This window comes from Falco rusticolus, chromosome Z (genome assembly GCF_015220075.1).
Source record: "Falco rusticolus isolate bFalRus1 chromosome Z, bFalRus1.pri, whole genome shotgun sequence".
Classification (NCBI taxonomy): Eukaryota; Metazoa; Chordata; class Aves; order Falconiformes; family Falconidae; genus Falco; species Falco rusticolus.
Genome location: NC_051210.1, coordinates 63840344 through 63858214, shown reverse-complemented (window position 1 = coordinate 63858214; position 17871 = coordinate 63840344). Strand labels below are relative to the sequence as shown.

Below are 17871 nucleotides of genomic sequence, written 5' to 3'. Positions count from 1 at the left end.
TAAATGGAAAAAAACGTTGGGCCTACTAAGGTAAGACACACACTTTAGTGACTGTAGTTCAGTTTCAATTCTCTTTGGTCAGTCTGCCTAGCTTCAGTTTATGTGTGCCAGGATGCTGAGATGGCTTGTATATGCTCTTATTATCAAAGATACATATTTATGTGGCTCCCAGAGCTGTCTCAGGCCAAAAAATGTAAAAAAAAAGGCCAAAAAAAAAAAAAGTAGTTAGTTTTGCCAGCTGCAAGTTTCTACTTGTCCTGGTTTCGGCTGGGATAGAGTTAATTTTCTTCTCAGCAGCTGGTATAGTTCTGTGGTTTGGATTTGGTGTGAGAATAATGTTGATAACACACTGATGTTTTAGTTGTTGCTGAGCAGTACATACTCTGTATCAACAACTTTTCAGTTTCCCTTGCTCTGCCCGTGAGCAGGTGCACAAGAGGCCAGGAGGGAGCAGAGCCAGGACAGCTGACCCAAACTGGCCAAAGGGATGTTCCATACCATAGAATGTCATGCTCAGTATGTAAAGCTGGGGGAAGAAGGAGGAACGGGGGGACGCTTGTAGTGATGGTGCTTGTCATCCCAAGTAACCATTACACTTGACAGAGCCCAGCTTTCCTGGGAATGGCCAAACCCCTGCCTGCCCATGGGAAGCGGTGAATTAATTCCTTGCTTTGCTTTGCTTGCATGTGCAGCTTTGGCTTTACCCATTAAACTGTCTATCTCAACCCACGAGTTTTCTCACTTTTACCCTTCTGATTCTCTCCCCCATCCCACCACGGGGGGGAGCGAGTGAGCATCCGTGTGGGGCTTAGTTGCCAGCCAGGGTTAAACCCCGACGCTACTCAATAAGCCCTGCTGGACTCAATTTTGCTGTATATGCAGGTGCACTGGGAATTTGGAGCGTGCACAAAGGTAGCCAAGTGGCTCCTCAGTGGTTCCTCAGGTACAGCTATGCTTATTAGCTCTGCCTCTGCTGGACTGCCCTGAATGACTCCGTACCTGCTGTGCAGGGATGAGTTTCAGAAAGGTTAGTAGGCTAAGCAGATGCCAGGTGAAAAAATGAACCTAGCTGAGGTATGTGTTGGATCTGAAATAACAGGACATTTAGCATGTGAGGTGCTGGCGAAAGAAGTGTACAGAGCTGCAAGGCTGCTCAGGGCCAGACTCAGATTTGTGTGCAAAAAGCAACCAGTCACCTGCAAGCCTCTTTAGGTTTAATCCTTAAGTAAATAACATTATTTTCAAAATAAAGTTACATACAAACAGTTGCAACTGCATTAAAACCTCAAACTTCTTTAATTATAAAAACAGTACAGAACTCATCCTTAAATTTCAAATCACTCAAATGATTTTATTTTTAAAAGCAAAATTCTATGAATAATGAAATTGCAGCAGCTGCTGTATATTACAATATAGGGAAATGCAACTAAAAATATCCTCATAATAGATTTTTTTTTATTTTAGCTTACAAAATTCCATTCTGGTAAAAATAGTAAATTATCTTGTCTTGGAGCCAGATTCTATGTGGGGGACACAGCATGCCACCATGCCTCCAGTTAACAAATGCAGCCACACTACCATGGTGATGTGCTGAATAGAAACTGAAATGCTAAAATTGGATCTATTACCACCAGGTGGCTCATGATCAGAGGAAACAAGCTTCCTGATCAGCTGAAGAAAATACAGATGATTTGAAATAACTGGAACATGTGTTCCATGTGCCCTGATCTCCTGCCGCCAGGAAACCCTGAATGGATTAAAATGGATTTACTGTTTGCAATGCAAAAAATGCACATACGTGGTGAAATATTGCTCTAGGAATATATGAAAAGGGTAGTTTGTATGATGCATAGACATTTTACTGGCATATGGGATCCAATTTCTGAAGTCCTGAGCGAGGTCCTAATACTGCTAATGTAACTCAGAGGGATGGGCCCTGTGCTTAGCTGCAGATGCAGCCTGTGATCGGGCTCCACTGAGAGATGGGATTTTGCATATTCAAATAATCTTTAGATAAGGGCTACATTTTTCATAAAAGTCTAATCAGATGTCACTTCCCCTCTATTAGGCATGGTCTCTCAACAGCATCTCAATTCCCCCTGTGTCAGGGAGTGTGACATGTGATAACTCACCTTGCGAGTGCTCTTTTTCTTGTTCGATGCAAATGAAACCAGGCTCATTTAAACCACTGCTAATAGGATTTTTGCACTGAAATACTAAAGCTCTCAAATAATCCATTATGGCATGTTGGTGCAAGTAGCAATAACATTCAACTGCTCCTGCTTTAATTGCTAAAGCATGTCAATCAACGCCAACAAGAATGTGACACTACCCTTAAAACTGATAGAGTGCTTTGTCCCAGCAAAAAAAATATCCATAAATGGTGTGTAATACTTGCTGGTTTTTTAGACATATTATTATGTGTCTTATCTATATGGCATAATTTGTAATAAAAAATCAGATGACAGTGAACATGAACTATAGAAAATATTATTGTATCGCTTCACCACCATAAAATTTGTATTTTTTTCTGTGCTCAAGACTTAGGATTTTTATGTTTCCCAAGGTACTAAAATCAGAAGTGGTTTTACTTTTTCTTTTTCTTGTTTTTCCTGTACTTTCTTGCCTGCCAGTATTTTTTCCAGTACATTTACCATTTGAGTGATCTTAAAGTATTCTTAGAAAAGGCCCTGGCTTAGTATTACCTCTGCTAATAAAAGATGAAGGTGTTCTTCATATTAAGGATTTGACCAGAGAGCTGTATAAACACTGTATCAGTTTACAGTATAATTAAACATATAATAACCTATTAAATTAATATTAATTGTTTTAACAGCTTATCATTAGACCAAAGCAACCTGCATATTCAGACTCAGGTTGGACACCTTATTCTTGTTTGAGGCTTCTGGGTGACTCAGCCTTTCTCTTTCCATTCACCTTCAATCACATATGATTTCCAGATTTGTTTTTTCCCCCTGTAGTTACACTGAATTGACTTTCATTCCTATCTATTACAGTGTAAAACCTATCAGCATGAGTTCAAGAAATAGCAATGTAAAGTTTTCATACATGATAAGGCACGTCTATTGCTAAAAGTTGTGGAGTTTCAATCTAAATGATATGGAATTTCGAGCTGATATTTTATAAAACAGAATCTGAATGGAAAAACCAAACAAATAGAGATGATTTTGTAAAGGAACATAAGTATTCCGGGTAAAACTTATCTCACATCTAAAAATTACCTTGTATTGCATGCATAAAAAATGTTCTAAAGGAGAAATTGCAATGATAAAAAGCAGGAGAATAACAGAGTACAGATTTGTCTTCATCATGCTTGTCTGCTACAGTATTTGAAAATGCATCAGTTAAAGGTGTTTATCGCGTTGCACTTCAACTTTTTAGATAATCAAAAAAGAGACGTACAGACAACAAGGGTGGGAGGTTTTGACTTCTGGTTTAGACAATTGTTTTTTCCCATTTCAAACAAACGTATCTTATATAATAGTAACAATGGAAAACATGTGGTTTGGCCATTTAGCCTTTAAATTGCAAGATTGTGTGAGAAATATGGCAAAATTGTGCCTACCTGAGCAAATGGTGTCACAATCAAGTCATCTCCATGTCTGAAAAAATGAGCAGAGTTGTAAATTAGGTATTACTGAACGTTTGTCACACTACTGTAACAGCAAGAAAATAAGGTTTTACAATGCACTGTAGGCAACTCCAGTTTTATTCCTCTGCAGTTACTCGCTGCTGCTGGCTTTACACATTCTGTCAAAAGTATGTATCAACTTAGCTATTGCCCAACTGCCTGGCATGTCTATGGGATGGCTGATGACCCAGCTGCGGGTTGGGCAGGTGACCAGCTGCCTAGGATTGCAGAGATTTCATCCCAAAGAATGGATGTGAAAACACCAAAAGTGACCCCATCGAGGGTTACCAGCAGGTTTGTGAGTACTGGAGGGGTAAGTCACTGCAGATGGTTGAGCACTACATCGCAGACGAATAAAAAGCTAGTAAAACTTTCAAACTGACTCACACTTCTATAGCTATTGGGGGTGTGACAGAGTATGTGCTGTTGCTGTGGCAACCTCACCCACTCCAGGGGTGACTATGGGCAAAATGCCGGGATGACGCACTGTAGGGGAGAAGGGAGGAAGGGCAAGAGGGTTTCCTTCTCTTCAGCACTAAAACCTGCCACTTCAAATGGTTTCAAAAAAATACAGTCTTGTAAATACAAGTAGGCTGAAGGGCTGTTGAGCTTACAAGTAGCATCTGTAGCACAGAGGATATGGAGTCAGAGCTCTCCAGAGGACCACAAGGACAGGGAAAACATGGAGTTTTCTGTAATTTTATCTAGTATATGGCACCAATCAAGATGAAAAGAAATTTTCCAAAGACAAAAATCCAATACGACTCTGTTTTTAATTCTCCTGTATTTTCCTGCAGTGAATTCATTGTGGCAAATTACAAACTGCATCTTTCAGCAGAAATTACATTGCTTTGGTGCTATTATAATGTTATTTAAGTTTAAGCATAAAATACGAGTATTTAACAACAGATTTCAAGTCCATGAAAACCTAATCAGGAAAAGGCTTTCTGATAAATGGAGAAATATCATTTGCATTTGAATTGCTACAACATCATTCTCATGATTTATATACTGTTCACAGTTTTTTTTCAGGTATTACCTCATAAAAAAGCAGTAAGTACAACCAGAGAGCCTGTAAGGATGAAACAAAACTCCCCAGTATTCAGAATTATTATAATGCTTACTATCTGTGTAGCTGTTTTTATTACCATCTCATTTATCTGAAATAGAGAAATGGATTTTTACAGACCCTGTGGAAGAAATCTACACTTTTAACAAGGTCTTTGCAGGAGTAGTCGGAATTGTATTGCTTCAGGTGAAGCTCCAGCTCCAGCCTGGCTGCAAAGCACGTAAGCCTGATCCTCAAACCAAAACAGAAGAAACATGGGCACCATGGGAGGAATTCAGAGGCTTTAATTGCCCAATGAAGCCAAATCCAATGGGTTATTATAGACATAGTGGATCAGTTAGTGACCAGCTGAGTTTAGTACCTCTTCAAATTTTCATTGGGTCACGAAAATATCAGGAAATGCCCTAGACTATAATTTCTGATCAGGACTGCTTAATGAGTTACACAGCTACACAAAGGCTTCAGCAGAAGGATAAGCCACATCCGTCTTATCCTTTTCTCTCCTGTTCTCCACTTGAACAGATATAGTGTGAATATGGACACTATGTCACTTCCAGAAAAAGTACACTCTTTGTCATCAGATTCTGTGAAATGATATTTTCTGCTGTGTGACAGCCGGCTTACCTGTTTCTCAGTAAAATCTGTTAATTTCTTCCCTTTTATAATGAATATTTTACTATTTGTGTATAGATACTCCATTTTGTTTTGACACCTGAAAAGAGGCACAGCTGTGTTGAGCAAGAAATTCTGCATTAGTCACCTGAATGACTTCTGCAAAGGTGGAAGAGCCTAAAACTTCAAGTGAATTATTTGTCAGTCTCCCTCACACGTACCCACTTTATCTGTTACTCAGGTTGTTTAAGCAAGAAGCAAACAAAGCGTTGAGCAAATTCTTAGATATGAGTGTGTTCTCTAAGAGATCAAATTCTGCACAGAAACTGCATCTAAAATCAAAATGCAAACCCATTTTTTACTTATCTAGTCTAATTCCCACATGTGGAAATGTTGAAGGGGCCAAATCCTGGAGACGAAAAGGTTTACAAGTAGCAGAAGCACTGGACAAAGAACAAAAATACTTTCTTGTATTTTTCTACCTGTTTTCTATTGTTTCTACCTGTAAGTAAACCAGATAGAGGAGAGCTAGTTCTTTCTGGTGTCACAAGCACCTGTCAGTGGCAAACACTCTGAATGCCCAATATTCAAAACGACACAAATGCACAAAATATTCATCAGTGCTTCAAATCTGGAGGCAACTGCCACAACATAGGTATTAACCGTCAAAGTGCAGATTGGCAGAACTATGAAAATAGGGTGGGCCACCTTCTCAAAATCTCTTGTGGACTTCCTTATCAGAGGTGGTACTTTCTTGCTCTCCTTCCCACTCAGTATCCCTCTTTGCCAGCCTTTGAATGCTGAGGCAATTCTAAGAGGCAACAAATATATGTTTCTGGGATTTCTGTCCTGGAGTTTTTCTTTCCTTCTCTACAAAACAGCATGACCTCTAGTTTTCAAACTTCATTCTACTTGAGGTCTTGCTGGACTGCATTTCATTGGAGAACACTGATAAAATACTGTAGCTTGTTATTTTTTAGAGGAGGCATTATTAAGTACTGATTTAGTGCACTGAAATCAACCCACGGTTTAATTTTCACTTTTTAAATGCCCCTTGTGTCAAGAACAGCAATTCCAGATATTATCATTATTTTCGTCAAAGTGTCATACTGAAAGTACAGGTATCCACAGCTTTCACAAAGCAGTTTAGCACACACCAGACACACTTGAACAGAAAAGTAATTGCATAGCGTGGTGAGTAATCTTTAATCCACACTGGGTCAGGAAATCTGGAAAAGGTAAGAGTGCTCAAAAAGGGAGAAGACATGTCTAAAGTGGCTGTGTTATTGTTTTTGTACAGCAGAGCAAGAATGTATGATTCAATCATTGATTGCCATTGATCCATGGTGTACAGAGGTGTAGTAAACACTCCAGTGTATGAGTGTCCTGCTGTTTTCTTTTCAGACGATACAGAAGCTGATAGATGATTCTGTCTGGATTCTGGACAGGATAGTGCCACACATCTATATACAGAAGCAGCAACAGGGCGTGTAAATCCTATGCAAAACTTCACAAGCATCTACAGACAGAGCTGTTAATCTTTAGGGTTAGAAGAAATCGCTCACATCAGCGTTAGACTCCGTTAACTAGAATGCCTGGCGTACTTGTTCACATCTTCATTTTTCAAAGGAAAGACAGATTTGAAAGCAGAGTAATTTTCGCATAGCCCCAAAATTTAAAATGATTAAATCCCCACCATGAGAAGAGACTGCTGAAGCACACAACAGTCTACACGAGATGAATCACTGCTACATAAAACACAGGCTATATTTACATTAGAAGACCAAAGATTATGTAATGCATTGCAAGTTATTTACCATGTTAAAGTGATGAAGCCTGGCCTTCTGCAAATTTTCTGGGTTTTGCTTCCTAAACCTTTCCTATGGGACATACCTGAACTCACTCCATATAGCCTTTGAAGGTCCCCACCCCAGGGAAGAAACAGAAGTGCTATGCTGTCAGATGAACATGTTCAGCAGACTGTTGCCAAATAAAAAGTATAAAAATTCTGCTTCCTTTCTTCAAAATTGGCATTAATTTGTCTCTTCTATCCCTATTACAGAACAGCAATTAACTTTACCTCAACTAAAAAGGAACTTAGAGATGCATGCATTAAAAAACCAAAGAGAAGCTGGCAGGAAGATTAACACAAGCATAGACAGGGTGACTGCATAACCTTCATTTCTTAATTAAGTTGGGATAACCTAATATGATCATCTAATAAGAGGAGTAGCTAGAGAGAGATTCTGCAGACCTGTTATGATACTGTTAAAAAAGAGAGGGTGTTTTTTTAATGTGGTCAGAAAAAAGTCAAGGTACCCATTAAGGAGAAGTGAGTCCCAGAACTTAGAGACCACTAGAAATGTTAGTACTCGCCAGTGTGGAGCTTCGCAGGGAAGGTCCTGAATAAGGTTTGTCTTCCTAAAGGCCATACTAAACCCAGATTAAGACTTTCTAGACACATGTGAAGAATACCAAGCAAGTGATCTCGAGGAGATGTATTGCAGACAGGAGACATAAACAGGACAAATAAGTGCTCTGTCTAAAGAGGGGTGGGGAGAGGGGAGCAGGTATTTATGCCAATTTCAACATACCTTCTCATAGACAGCATATAGTCAAAATGAAATTCCTGGTTAATCTTGACACAATTTTTATTGCATAAATTATAAGACTAGAGGAAAGAATCTTGATGTCACATTCCTCCATTTGAATGAAAACCTCACGTATCTGCCCAGGGGAAGTACTGGCTGAGGATGCCAGTTGGGCTTTAAATCCAGCTGGCATAGTCTGTGTTGGATTCTCTGGCTACAAAGTTGGGACACAGACTATGTGAAAGAATAAAGCTGCCAACTGACTTTGAAAAGCCCTAGGGGACTGTGGCGGTCTGGAATTCCTGAACTGTGCTCCACAGCAAGAGTGAAGGCTTTTGTCACATTTTGTCACAAGGACTGACTCCATTTTTATAGAATTGTATTTGGGCATTTTTTGATTTTTTTGTTTTTAATATAGAAACATAGGAAACATAAAAGCAGGGAAAATCCATACTGTTTACATAGAAAGTACAAAATAAGAAGATGAACATGAAAGTAGTCTTGTATTTGAATCAGAAAATCTATTGCAGCCCACTTTTTCAGTGTAAGCATCTAAATTTGGATTAAACATTACATCCACTTATTTCTCTCATGTACAAGGCTGATTCAGACTTGCTGTCCAATAATGCTATAAATACATCTTAAATGAGACATGAGTGTTTTGCTTGCAAATATGCTGGAACACAAATATACTGGGTGCAAAACCATAAATGGAGAACAGAGAGTAGGGTGATTGTTTACCCTAATTGCTAGGTTGGGGTTTTTTTTCTGCCCCAATAACATTTTATACGTGAAGCCAAATAAATGCACAAAACCCATATGAATTAGGTATGCTGAAAAGACGCACATTGCTCAGATTCAGATTTTAGCAGCAATGAAATCTGATTCTAGACTGCACTCTGACAGAGTAACAGAAACGTTGTGTAATGATACTAGTCAGCAGAAGCTGTGCTCTAAGGACAGCAAGTGGGGTGGGGTGGCTGGCTGCTCCACACATCATCTGCCTTTGGAGTATCTGAATGGGATGGTCTGCAATACTGATTTGGCAGAGTCAGAAATCGCACTGCTCCAACTTAGTTTATTCTGCAGGAAAGTGCCTAAATCACATCACATCAATTTCTAAAGCCTTCAAAGACAATTTTCTAGTGCTAATATGAGACGGTCCAGGCCTGGCTCCAAAAGCTGAGGCTGACTGTGGTTAAGAGGCACCTCTCGATGTAGTGCCCACATTATGGGGTGTGACAGAAACTGGCTTACAGCTTTTCCCAGATACTCAGTGGGTTGTCAGCAATTTGCATCTCACTGAAAGGCTGAGCGCCATTTGGGGGTTGATCAGCCATCTAGGGCAGGGGCTAAAGACTATGACACTGTGCAGGGCGCTGGGTTTTAGGGTTGAAGGAGCAAGCAGTTGAAATTGTTGTTGGAGTCATGAGCTACAGACGAAGAGGCTGTTTTTCCCAGAGCACTTCTTTATTTCTGGGAACCATGTACCTTACAGGATCTTTATGAAGAGCTACTTGAAACCACTTGTTCTTTCACACAATAGACTGAAATTAGACCCTGAATGAAGCAGACTGTCACTAGCTACTGTCTGAGTGTTTTTGAACACCACATTTTTCTATAGCACTGTGCAGTTATGTCCTCCTGATACTTCTTTCTAATACAGCAGCAGAGCTTGCCCTAATTAGCCAAAAGTATTGCTGTAATACTGGGAGTTCTGGAGAGTTCAGTCTACTTAATTTCAATTGAGTTTACAATTGAGCTTACCCAGATGGAAGAGGGTTCGCTCAAAAAAGCCGCAGTTCCTGAGAAGTCAAATATCCCAGCCAAAAGAAAGGCTGGCTATAATAGTTCTCCTCAAACTATCTAACTAAGCAAGTTAGACTTAGGAAGACACACCAAATGGAAAAAAAACCCCAAACATTTCTCCAGCATAAATTTCCCTAGCAAATACTTCAGATGTGTTTCCAAACACCCCAATTAACTTCATACGGAACACAAATCAAGTTATTCCGCTACGGCATGTTGATGAAGAAAACAATACTTGTCTGCCTTATGATCAGAGATCCAAAAGACAGTTCAAAACAAATGTGGATTATTACACATGGCTAATACACACCAAAATATGCCATGTACATGTTCCTGGAGCTTTCCAGGTACAATGGATATTTTGTACAAGAAAGTACTTTAATTTTTCATGCTGCCTCTTTAGCATCTCAGTTCCTGAAGATACACTGTCAGGTTTGAAAGAAGCCTTTGAACACTTGGAATCTGCTCTGTTGAAGTCATCAGTGTTAGGTCACCCAAATTACAATCTTACTTCCAGTTGAACTGCATTAACACCCAAGGTGAGGAGCGCTCTAAAGACTTGGAAAGACAGAATTATCACACCAATTACAGACTAAATGGCTGAAAAGGAACAGTGAATACCAAAGTGTTTTTAAATCAGAATTTCCAGATTTAATCCAGGCAGTATCAGGAAACGTCATCTGGTTACCTCTGTACCTTACAGTGCATCACCAGCATCACATCACAGCTCCTGTGCTTTCAGCAGACAAGAAACAAGAGACTTTGCTGGGTGACAAGGGCAGATAAGTACATTTTAGTGATGGTGATCTGAACCAAGGCCCATCAAATCCAGAAGCTTCATTCAGGATTGCTGGATTGGCTAGAATCAGAATCAGCTGTCTAATTCAAAGAACAGGAAGTATTACTGTTTTTCTCAATTCCATGTAATATGCTATAGCAACACTATCAGGCTTCTTCTATCTCCCACAAAACTATCATAGCACATTTTGAAGAGTTCAAGATCAAGGTTTCTTGTGTTAGACCCAGCTACTTCCTTGCTCAGGAAGCTTAAATATTTTCCAAAGAGACTGCACTTGCACATCTTACTTGGGTAATCTGCCTGAGGAAATCATGTAGGTACTGATGTAGTGGGCCATCACAGAAGGATGCCAGCATGATATGCAAGATACAAAACCACTGGAAAGCTTAAGAAATCACCCCTATCATATTGCCCCTAACAGCCACCTAACTTCAATGCCTTACTCCTACCATAATACAGCAGATCATTTAGATGACAGAAGAATGGTGGACAGCCCTGACTAACTGGCCTGCATGAAGTCTGACAGAATTATTCAGTCCTAAAGGGAAACTTCCCTGAAGGGAAGAGCATGGACTTGTCAGACTGTTTCACACGTGTAGGTGGTTTTCCTTCAAAAACTAGAAGGCAGTCTGCCTGGGGGCGACTGAGGCAATGGCAAGGGAGAAGAAGCTACTGCAGTGCAGGGTCTAGTTTGTGTGTTGAAGGAGCAGCTGGATTAAGCCAGTGGATGTAGGACTTTAAACCAGAAAAGAGCTGAACTCAATCAGAAATGCCTGGGCCAATTCAGCAGTGCCATTGTTAGACAGTTCATACAATAGAAATCATCATTTAGCCCTAAGCAAATCTGTAAAACAAACAAGCATCAGTGACTAAAGGATAGTTTTGTTTTCTGCTCAGGTTAGAGAAAATTAGTGAGTGGGCGTGCATACATGACTAGAAGCAATCAAGTTAGTGTAGCTTAATGAGTTACTATTAATCGGTTTTGATTGCATTAGCTGACATATATAAATGCTTAGCTTGTTGCAAATGAAAATAAAATGTGTTACCTTGAACTGCTCTTAAGCAGCAGACATTTGGTAGCTTGCTTGTCCCTGCTCCAAATGCTTAAGTGCTGAGAACTGATACGATTGTCTTACTTCTGAAGAATGACTTTCCATGTGAATCTCCTACTGCTGCAGGCTGAAAAGTTTCCTCTCTAAAAGAAATTAGAGCAGAGTTGCTGAGAAGAGCACCTGTGCAAGGTAACTTCCCAGCCTGAGCAAGCTTGCTGTCAGCTAGCCACAGGAAGATTGTCGCAGCTTCAAGGTTTACAAAAAAGGGTCTGCTAACCAAATTCAAAGGCCCCTAAATGTACATAATAAGAAGAAACAAGAAGATGTTAAGGCAAAGAAGGTAAAATCGTCAGAATTTCAGATAGTCCATTTTCAGGGAACAAACTCTACACAGCAATAGTGCCATTGCAAGCACAGAGCATTTGTGCCCTGAGGAGTGAAACAAGATCTAATGTTCTGAGTTGTGAAACAAATTCAGACTGTGTACGCAGGTGATCACTGAGCTGGCAAAACAGTCTAAGAGACATCCCCCCCCAAATATTTGTGTCCTTCTTTACAGAGCTCACTTTCTCCACACTGCTGCCGTCCTTCAGTAAGGCACACACATAGAAAGCACACCCATCCTCCCTCCCTTCTGCTGCAGATCTGCGTAGCAAGCCCAGAGATGTGCTGTGATGTAGCCGAAATCTCAGCGAAGAACTGGGTTTGGTACCATGTTATTAAAAACGTGCCACCTCTGACTGAAGAAGTTTAGGAATTCAGTCTGCTTTGTTTAGCACAGGAGCAGTAACTTGCCATTTTGTTTCAAACACCCACTATTTCCAGAAGGGGGGTGGGGTGGGGGGTGGGGTGGGAAGTCTGACACCTTGAAAGTGTTTGAAGGGGAAGTGATGTGTTTAACAAATTAGGAGTTATATCTGGAAAATGATTGGATTTCAGCATTCAGTCACAAACCAATGACTCTGTATTGTTTAAACATAAGATATTAAACATAAGATAAAATCAGGTTTCATGTCATAAAAAAAATCCTCATTCAACAACCAAATAAAGGCATATTAGAACACCTCAAAATCTCTTGAATTAAAAAAGCAGATCAAATGAAGTCCTCTCAATCTGAAAATATTCCCTTTTTATTTACAACATAACTGATTTCCTGATCAACCAATGAATGTAGTGCAAACTTATTATTTGACCTTAAGCAAGCTGGATATTACTGAGTTCTTTGTTTTGGATTCCATTATTCCATTTGTAACATGTTCAAAACAACTGGACGGGACACAGTGGTATTTTTTTCCAAATGTTTTTTTCAATAACTCAGAAAAAGATTGTATCTGACTTACTAATTACTTTGCTTAATTTAAGCTGCAACCTGGAGATTTATTCAATTCTAAAGATCTTAAGAACAAAAAGGCAAAACCCAATGAAGCAAAATATTGGCCTGTTTTTCCTAAAGCCATGTAAGTACAGTTATTTCCATGGGAAAATGTCTCAAGCAATTTAATATTTTTGTTTTCATTTAAAATTGTTTCTAAGCTGAAAGACACAGAGAAAATGCATCTTAAAAGATTTTTTTAAAGCAGGCTGGACTTTGAAGTTTAACTGCCTCTTTTCAGCCAGTAATATCTATGATAGAGTAGTAACACAGGTTCTGAGAAAATAATCTGATAAATCATAAGGAATTTCATCAGCAGTGTATCTAGAAACACAGACAATTATTTCTGATTTGTTAAACTGAGGTGAAATTTCTCTGCTCAGTAAATGCGTATCTTTTGTGTTCTCCTAGAATCTTGGCCAGAACCTTTCAGGGAAAAGGGTGTTTTTCTCTGTAACTGCAGATGCATACTCACAGCCTTTTATTAAGAAATCCAGGCCTTCCTGGTTCAGAAACAGAAGAATAAGCTGCATCACTAGCAACTTGGCTTCCTGTTCTGGATGAGAAAAATATAGCCTCATTTCATGATTTTATTGGCATATTAAAGGCTCAAGTGAACCTTTTTTCACTGTCTGTGTTTGCCATCTTTGTCTGCCATTATTTTAAAGTATATTCTTTTTATGAATCTGATCCAGATTGAATACAATGTAAGTTTTTAAAAAGCTGAGCAGGCTGTCAAGAACTGGGAAATGTGTACAAGTTTACCTCAGAAATTCTCTTCTCTGGCAGTTGTTCCACCTGCCAGTTAAAGGGATATTTCAGCCCATTTGCAGCTTCAGGTCAGGACCAGACCTGCCAGTTACTGACAAATAAGGGAACTCCCTACCTTGGAATTTCCCTTTATTTAAGGTAACATCCACAGCCAGAATAATTCTGTTATTCTTTGCAAAATTACAGGTTATTTTGGCACTATTTTGGAAAAAGATACCCCCCCCCAAATTAAAAATCCCACAACTATTTCTCTGGCTATAGAAGAAGGGGATAATTCATCCTGACAAAACAGCTCACATCTCTGTATGTCAGTATCCTTGTATATCAGACTACGGAAGTTCTTTTTATTCCAAAGTAGTCCACATTTGGGTTTTATTATTCAAATAGATGATTACTTTTGTGAAAAAAAAAAAAAAAAAATTAAACCTGGAGCCAAGGTTTACAGACATGTTCAAATACAGCCTACAAAGTAGCTTGCCCTCAAGGAGAAGGCAGGATAATACTGTAATTATAGGGAAAAAAATCTGGAGTAAATTGCGTTCTCTTGACATTCATTTTACCTGTAGGTACAGGGATGCTACTACCTACAGAAGGTATTGGCAGAATAGCAGTAGGTTGGCCAGTTTAGGGAATGGGTGTATTGGTGGCCATTTGGGCATTTAGCAGATCACCAGGGCAATGACCCTGCAGCTTCCTACGGTCATTGTTCCATGGCTATGTTCTGATGCTTAAAAGATGGAAGCAAGGTTTAATAAAAATCAGTAAATTTTGTGTAATTATTCTGATTAGAACTTACAGTGATATTTCACCTGACTGGGGAAACAGTGCTGAGCCTCTCTAAATACATAAAACTTGTATATCAGACTATGGAAGATCTTTTTATTCCAAAGTTGTCCACATTTGGGTTTTATTATTCAAATAGAGGATAATAAAAAAAAAAAGAAAAAAGAAAAAAGAATCATAAAAAAGCACACCAGCTGCTTTTTTACTGAGTAAGGTTCAGTTGGCCAAGTCCTGGAAAGACCAGGATGTTGCATCTGAGCTGTGTTCGGTGACTTTGTGGAAATGGGAAAAGGGTGACAATAAACACTTAAGGAGTGTTTATTGTCAAATGGCTTTTCCCCTAGACACCTTCAGAAGATGTCGTCGACCTTAGACAGACTTCTGTACTGAGAGCTTCTTAGTCTTCTGGACTGGTTTGCTACACTCTGGTTCTGTTTCTTCAGGATCACAGAGGGACTACACATGATTTTGTTCCTTTAGAGTGGCAGTTAAAACATGGGCTCTGCCCCAGCCAGTGGAGTGCTTACTGGATTTTCTCTAGTGTTCATGAGAATGCTACTGATTTCATTGAAGAATCCATTTTTTAACCTGGTTAGAGACCTGGTTTTTGCTAAAAAAGAGATTGTCTTCTAAGCAGATTTCTCGCTCTATTAATCACAGCAGCGATTCCTTAGCAAGAAACATTAGAAGTGTAACTTTTTCTGCCTCTGTCTGCATTTGTCAGTTCTGAGCAGCAATAGCAGTTCCAACAGATCAACAATCAGGCCACCTCTGCAAGACACCCAGAAAGCCCCCTGCTTCACTGATGCCCTCGGACACACACCTGACAATTCATCCAGTACAACACTGATGATTTTGCTAACCTTGCAGCTAGCTTCTGTTACCTTTTTCCTGTTTTGCAACAGTGCTGTTTGAGACACACACACATACACCGCCCCCCCCCCAACACTGACACCCCCCCCCCCCTTTATTATCCATCCTTTTAAACTTGTTTTTTTGTCTCTCATCAGAGATCCTGCCCTGTAATTCCTCATATTGGTTCACTCATCTTCACTGTCTCACTCATTTGCTTCTCTTTCCCTTGCACATCCTCTGTCTGCTGGAAACCCCATAGCCAGGTTTCACAATGCATCTGTGCGCTTCTGCCTTGGATTTTGCACTACCCTGTCTAAACCAGCTGCCTCTCACAGTTCACAGCCTTGAATGGCTTTTTCTCATCTTCTCATATCATCTTCATGTCCTGCTTTTTTTTTTCTTCTCTAGGACCATGTTATTTCTTCTGAGAACAAAAAATACGTTACTGACTCCCACTCCTTTTTATTTGTTTTTCCTTTCTTATCATACAGCTGCCTTTTCTGTGTCTTTCAGTGACGTAACTGCACCCACGTTTGTCTCACTTACCTTCTCTCATCTGAACAGCCTCGCACTTATCCCGTCTTTTATTCTTTTCTGTAGCTATCCTGGCTCCTCAGCCTCTCTAATTTTAGAATACTTTCTGCCTCCCCCTTCTCTGCCCTTGTTTCTGTTACTTTCCATCTCGACTCACTGAATGAAACTCCCTTTGGCTGGTCTGTGGGGTTTACTACTTTGGGCATAGGGACTCGCATTGTACCTTTTCCTGGGGATAGAATCCGACTGTATTAGTCTCTTGGTTATCATCTTATGCTTTGACTTTATGTTGTTTGTGGCAGAGCCCATCTTTTCATCTGGGGTTTGCAGAGAACTGAGCACAGCTGTGTTCCCCTCCTCGGCTGGAGCTGTTCAAATACTGACGGAATGATGAATTCCGTACCTTAGCACTGCCATCCACTGGCTGCCTTTTATCATGACACTCCGTATTTGACTGAAGTCTTCAAGTTTTGTTTTTTGTTCCATATGCTGCTACTGAAGTGGAATCTATTATTTTAAGCACGCTATTTGAGAGTAATGGAAATGCCAAAAATCTTTATGTTATATTCTTTCCAACTACGAGACGCATGCCTTTTGCCTTCTATTTTGCTTTACAAAGTGAAATACTGAGGTTGGTAACTTAAGTACTGAAGAATCAGGGGATTCTAGGTTTGTCTGTTACATAAAATTAATTCACTTCCATTACCTAAGTGATGTGTATGTTTTGTAAAATATTTTGCTTATGCTTAAGAAACATGCAGTACTTCCTCTTTCATTCCTTGGTTTTCTTTTACTTCATTTTGGTGATATAATCAAATTGATTATAATTAAGCTTACTGATATATGATTAAAATTCTATGGTTAAAACAACTTGCTTTTTACATTTCCTAATGTGCTCCCATCCTAAACAGTGGCAGGAATACTTAACATCTTGGTACAGCAGCTCCTCTATGACAGGAGACTGCGAAAATCTATCCACATGTGAGGTCCAATAAATTTTAAGATGTGTTTTAAGAACATTTTGAAAGGAAGAATAGATACAAATATCCAAAGCATAAAGTGTGCTCAGTGTTTCTGTAATTCAATTGTTTATCCAATTTACTGCTCTGTGCTGAAATATTACCCAGAATTCTAGGAAATGCAGAAGTGGATTATGAGTTAGAGGATGGAGCACTAACTGAATTCTTAATTGAAATGACTCATTCTAAGCAACACAGTGACCTAGATTGCCCCCTGAATGTAAAAATCTTTCTAAATGGTATATTGGCACAGGTGCCACACTAAAAGCTGGACTCTGATCTATCTAAAAGAAGGGTTATCTGTCAGAGGAAGATTTGCTGGAAGAGGGTCACTAAAATTTGCAAGTGAAATGCATTTTTACTTATGACAAGGAAAGATGGATCGGTCTTTTTCTTACTCATTTTGTCTCAAGCAAAACTGGTCACACGTGGCACAAAGCTTATTAAGTAATTCAATCTATGGGACTTAACTGAGGTATGGACCTTATACAAACCCTCTGTAAAAGTATGAGTTTTTCTCATCTTGAAACTCAGATAGAAAGAGAGAAATGATTAGATGGACTAATCAACATTTCTAAAAATTACATGTAAGCTGAAAATGGGAGTATTCAATTATAATGACTGCAGGTAAAATATCAGGTGAAATTTCACTCATTATTGTAAAAACCTTTTTCCTTTGTTGTGTGTACTCTTACTTTTTAAAGAAGAGATTGATTGGGGTTTGCCTCATTAAAAAATAGTTTTTATTTTAATGCTGGATTTTTAATGCTTTAGACTTTCTTATTCACTAGGGGACTGTTACAAGTACGGTCCTTTATTTTAGTGATTTAGAACTGAACCATAAACACCTACTTGGCAGTGAAATTTGGAGCAGGTAAGGCAAACAAACAAATTAATTATTCTTAATTTCTACTACTTAGAAGTGACTAGAAGCTAGGACATTTAACATGGTT

General features: G+C 39.3%; 1 protein-coding gene across 2 annotated transcripts in view; it reads right to left on the bottom strand.

Annotated features, from left to right (window-relative positions):
* Window positions 1-17871, bottom strand: part of PDE4D (phosphodiesterase 4D) — a 353147-nt gene that overhangs the window by 98553 nt on the left and 236723 nt on the right. For both annotated transcript variants that reach the window (XM_037373545.1, XM_037373546.1), the window contains exon 3: window positions 3587-3623. In XM_037373545.1, the coding sequence (XP_037229442.1) occupies window positions 3587-3623 (37 nt within the window). The remainder of the gene's footprint in view (window positions 1-3586; window positions 3624-17871) is intronic.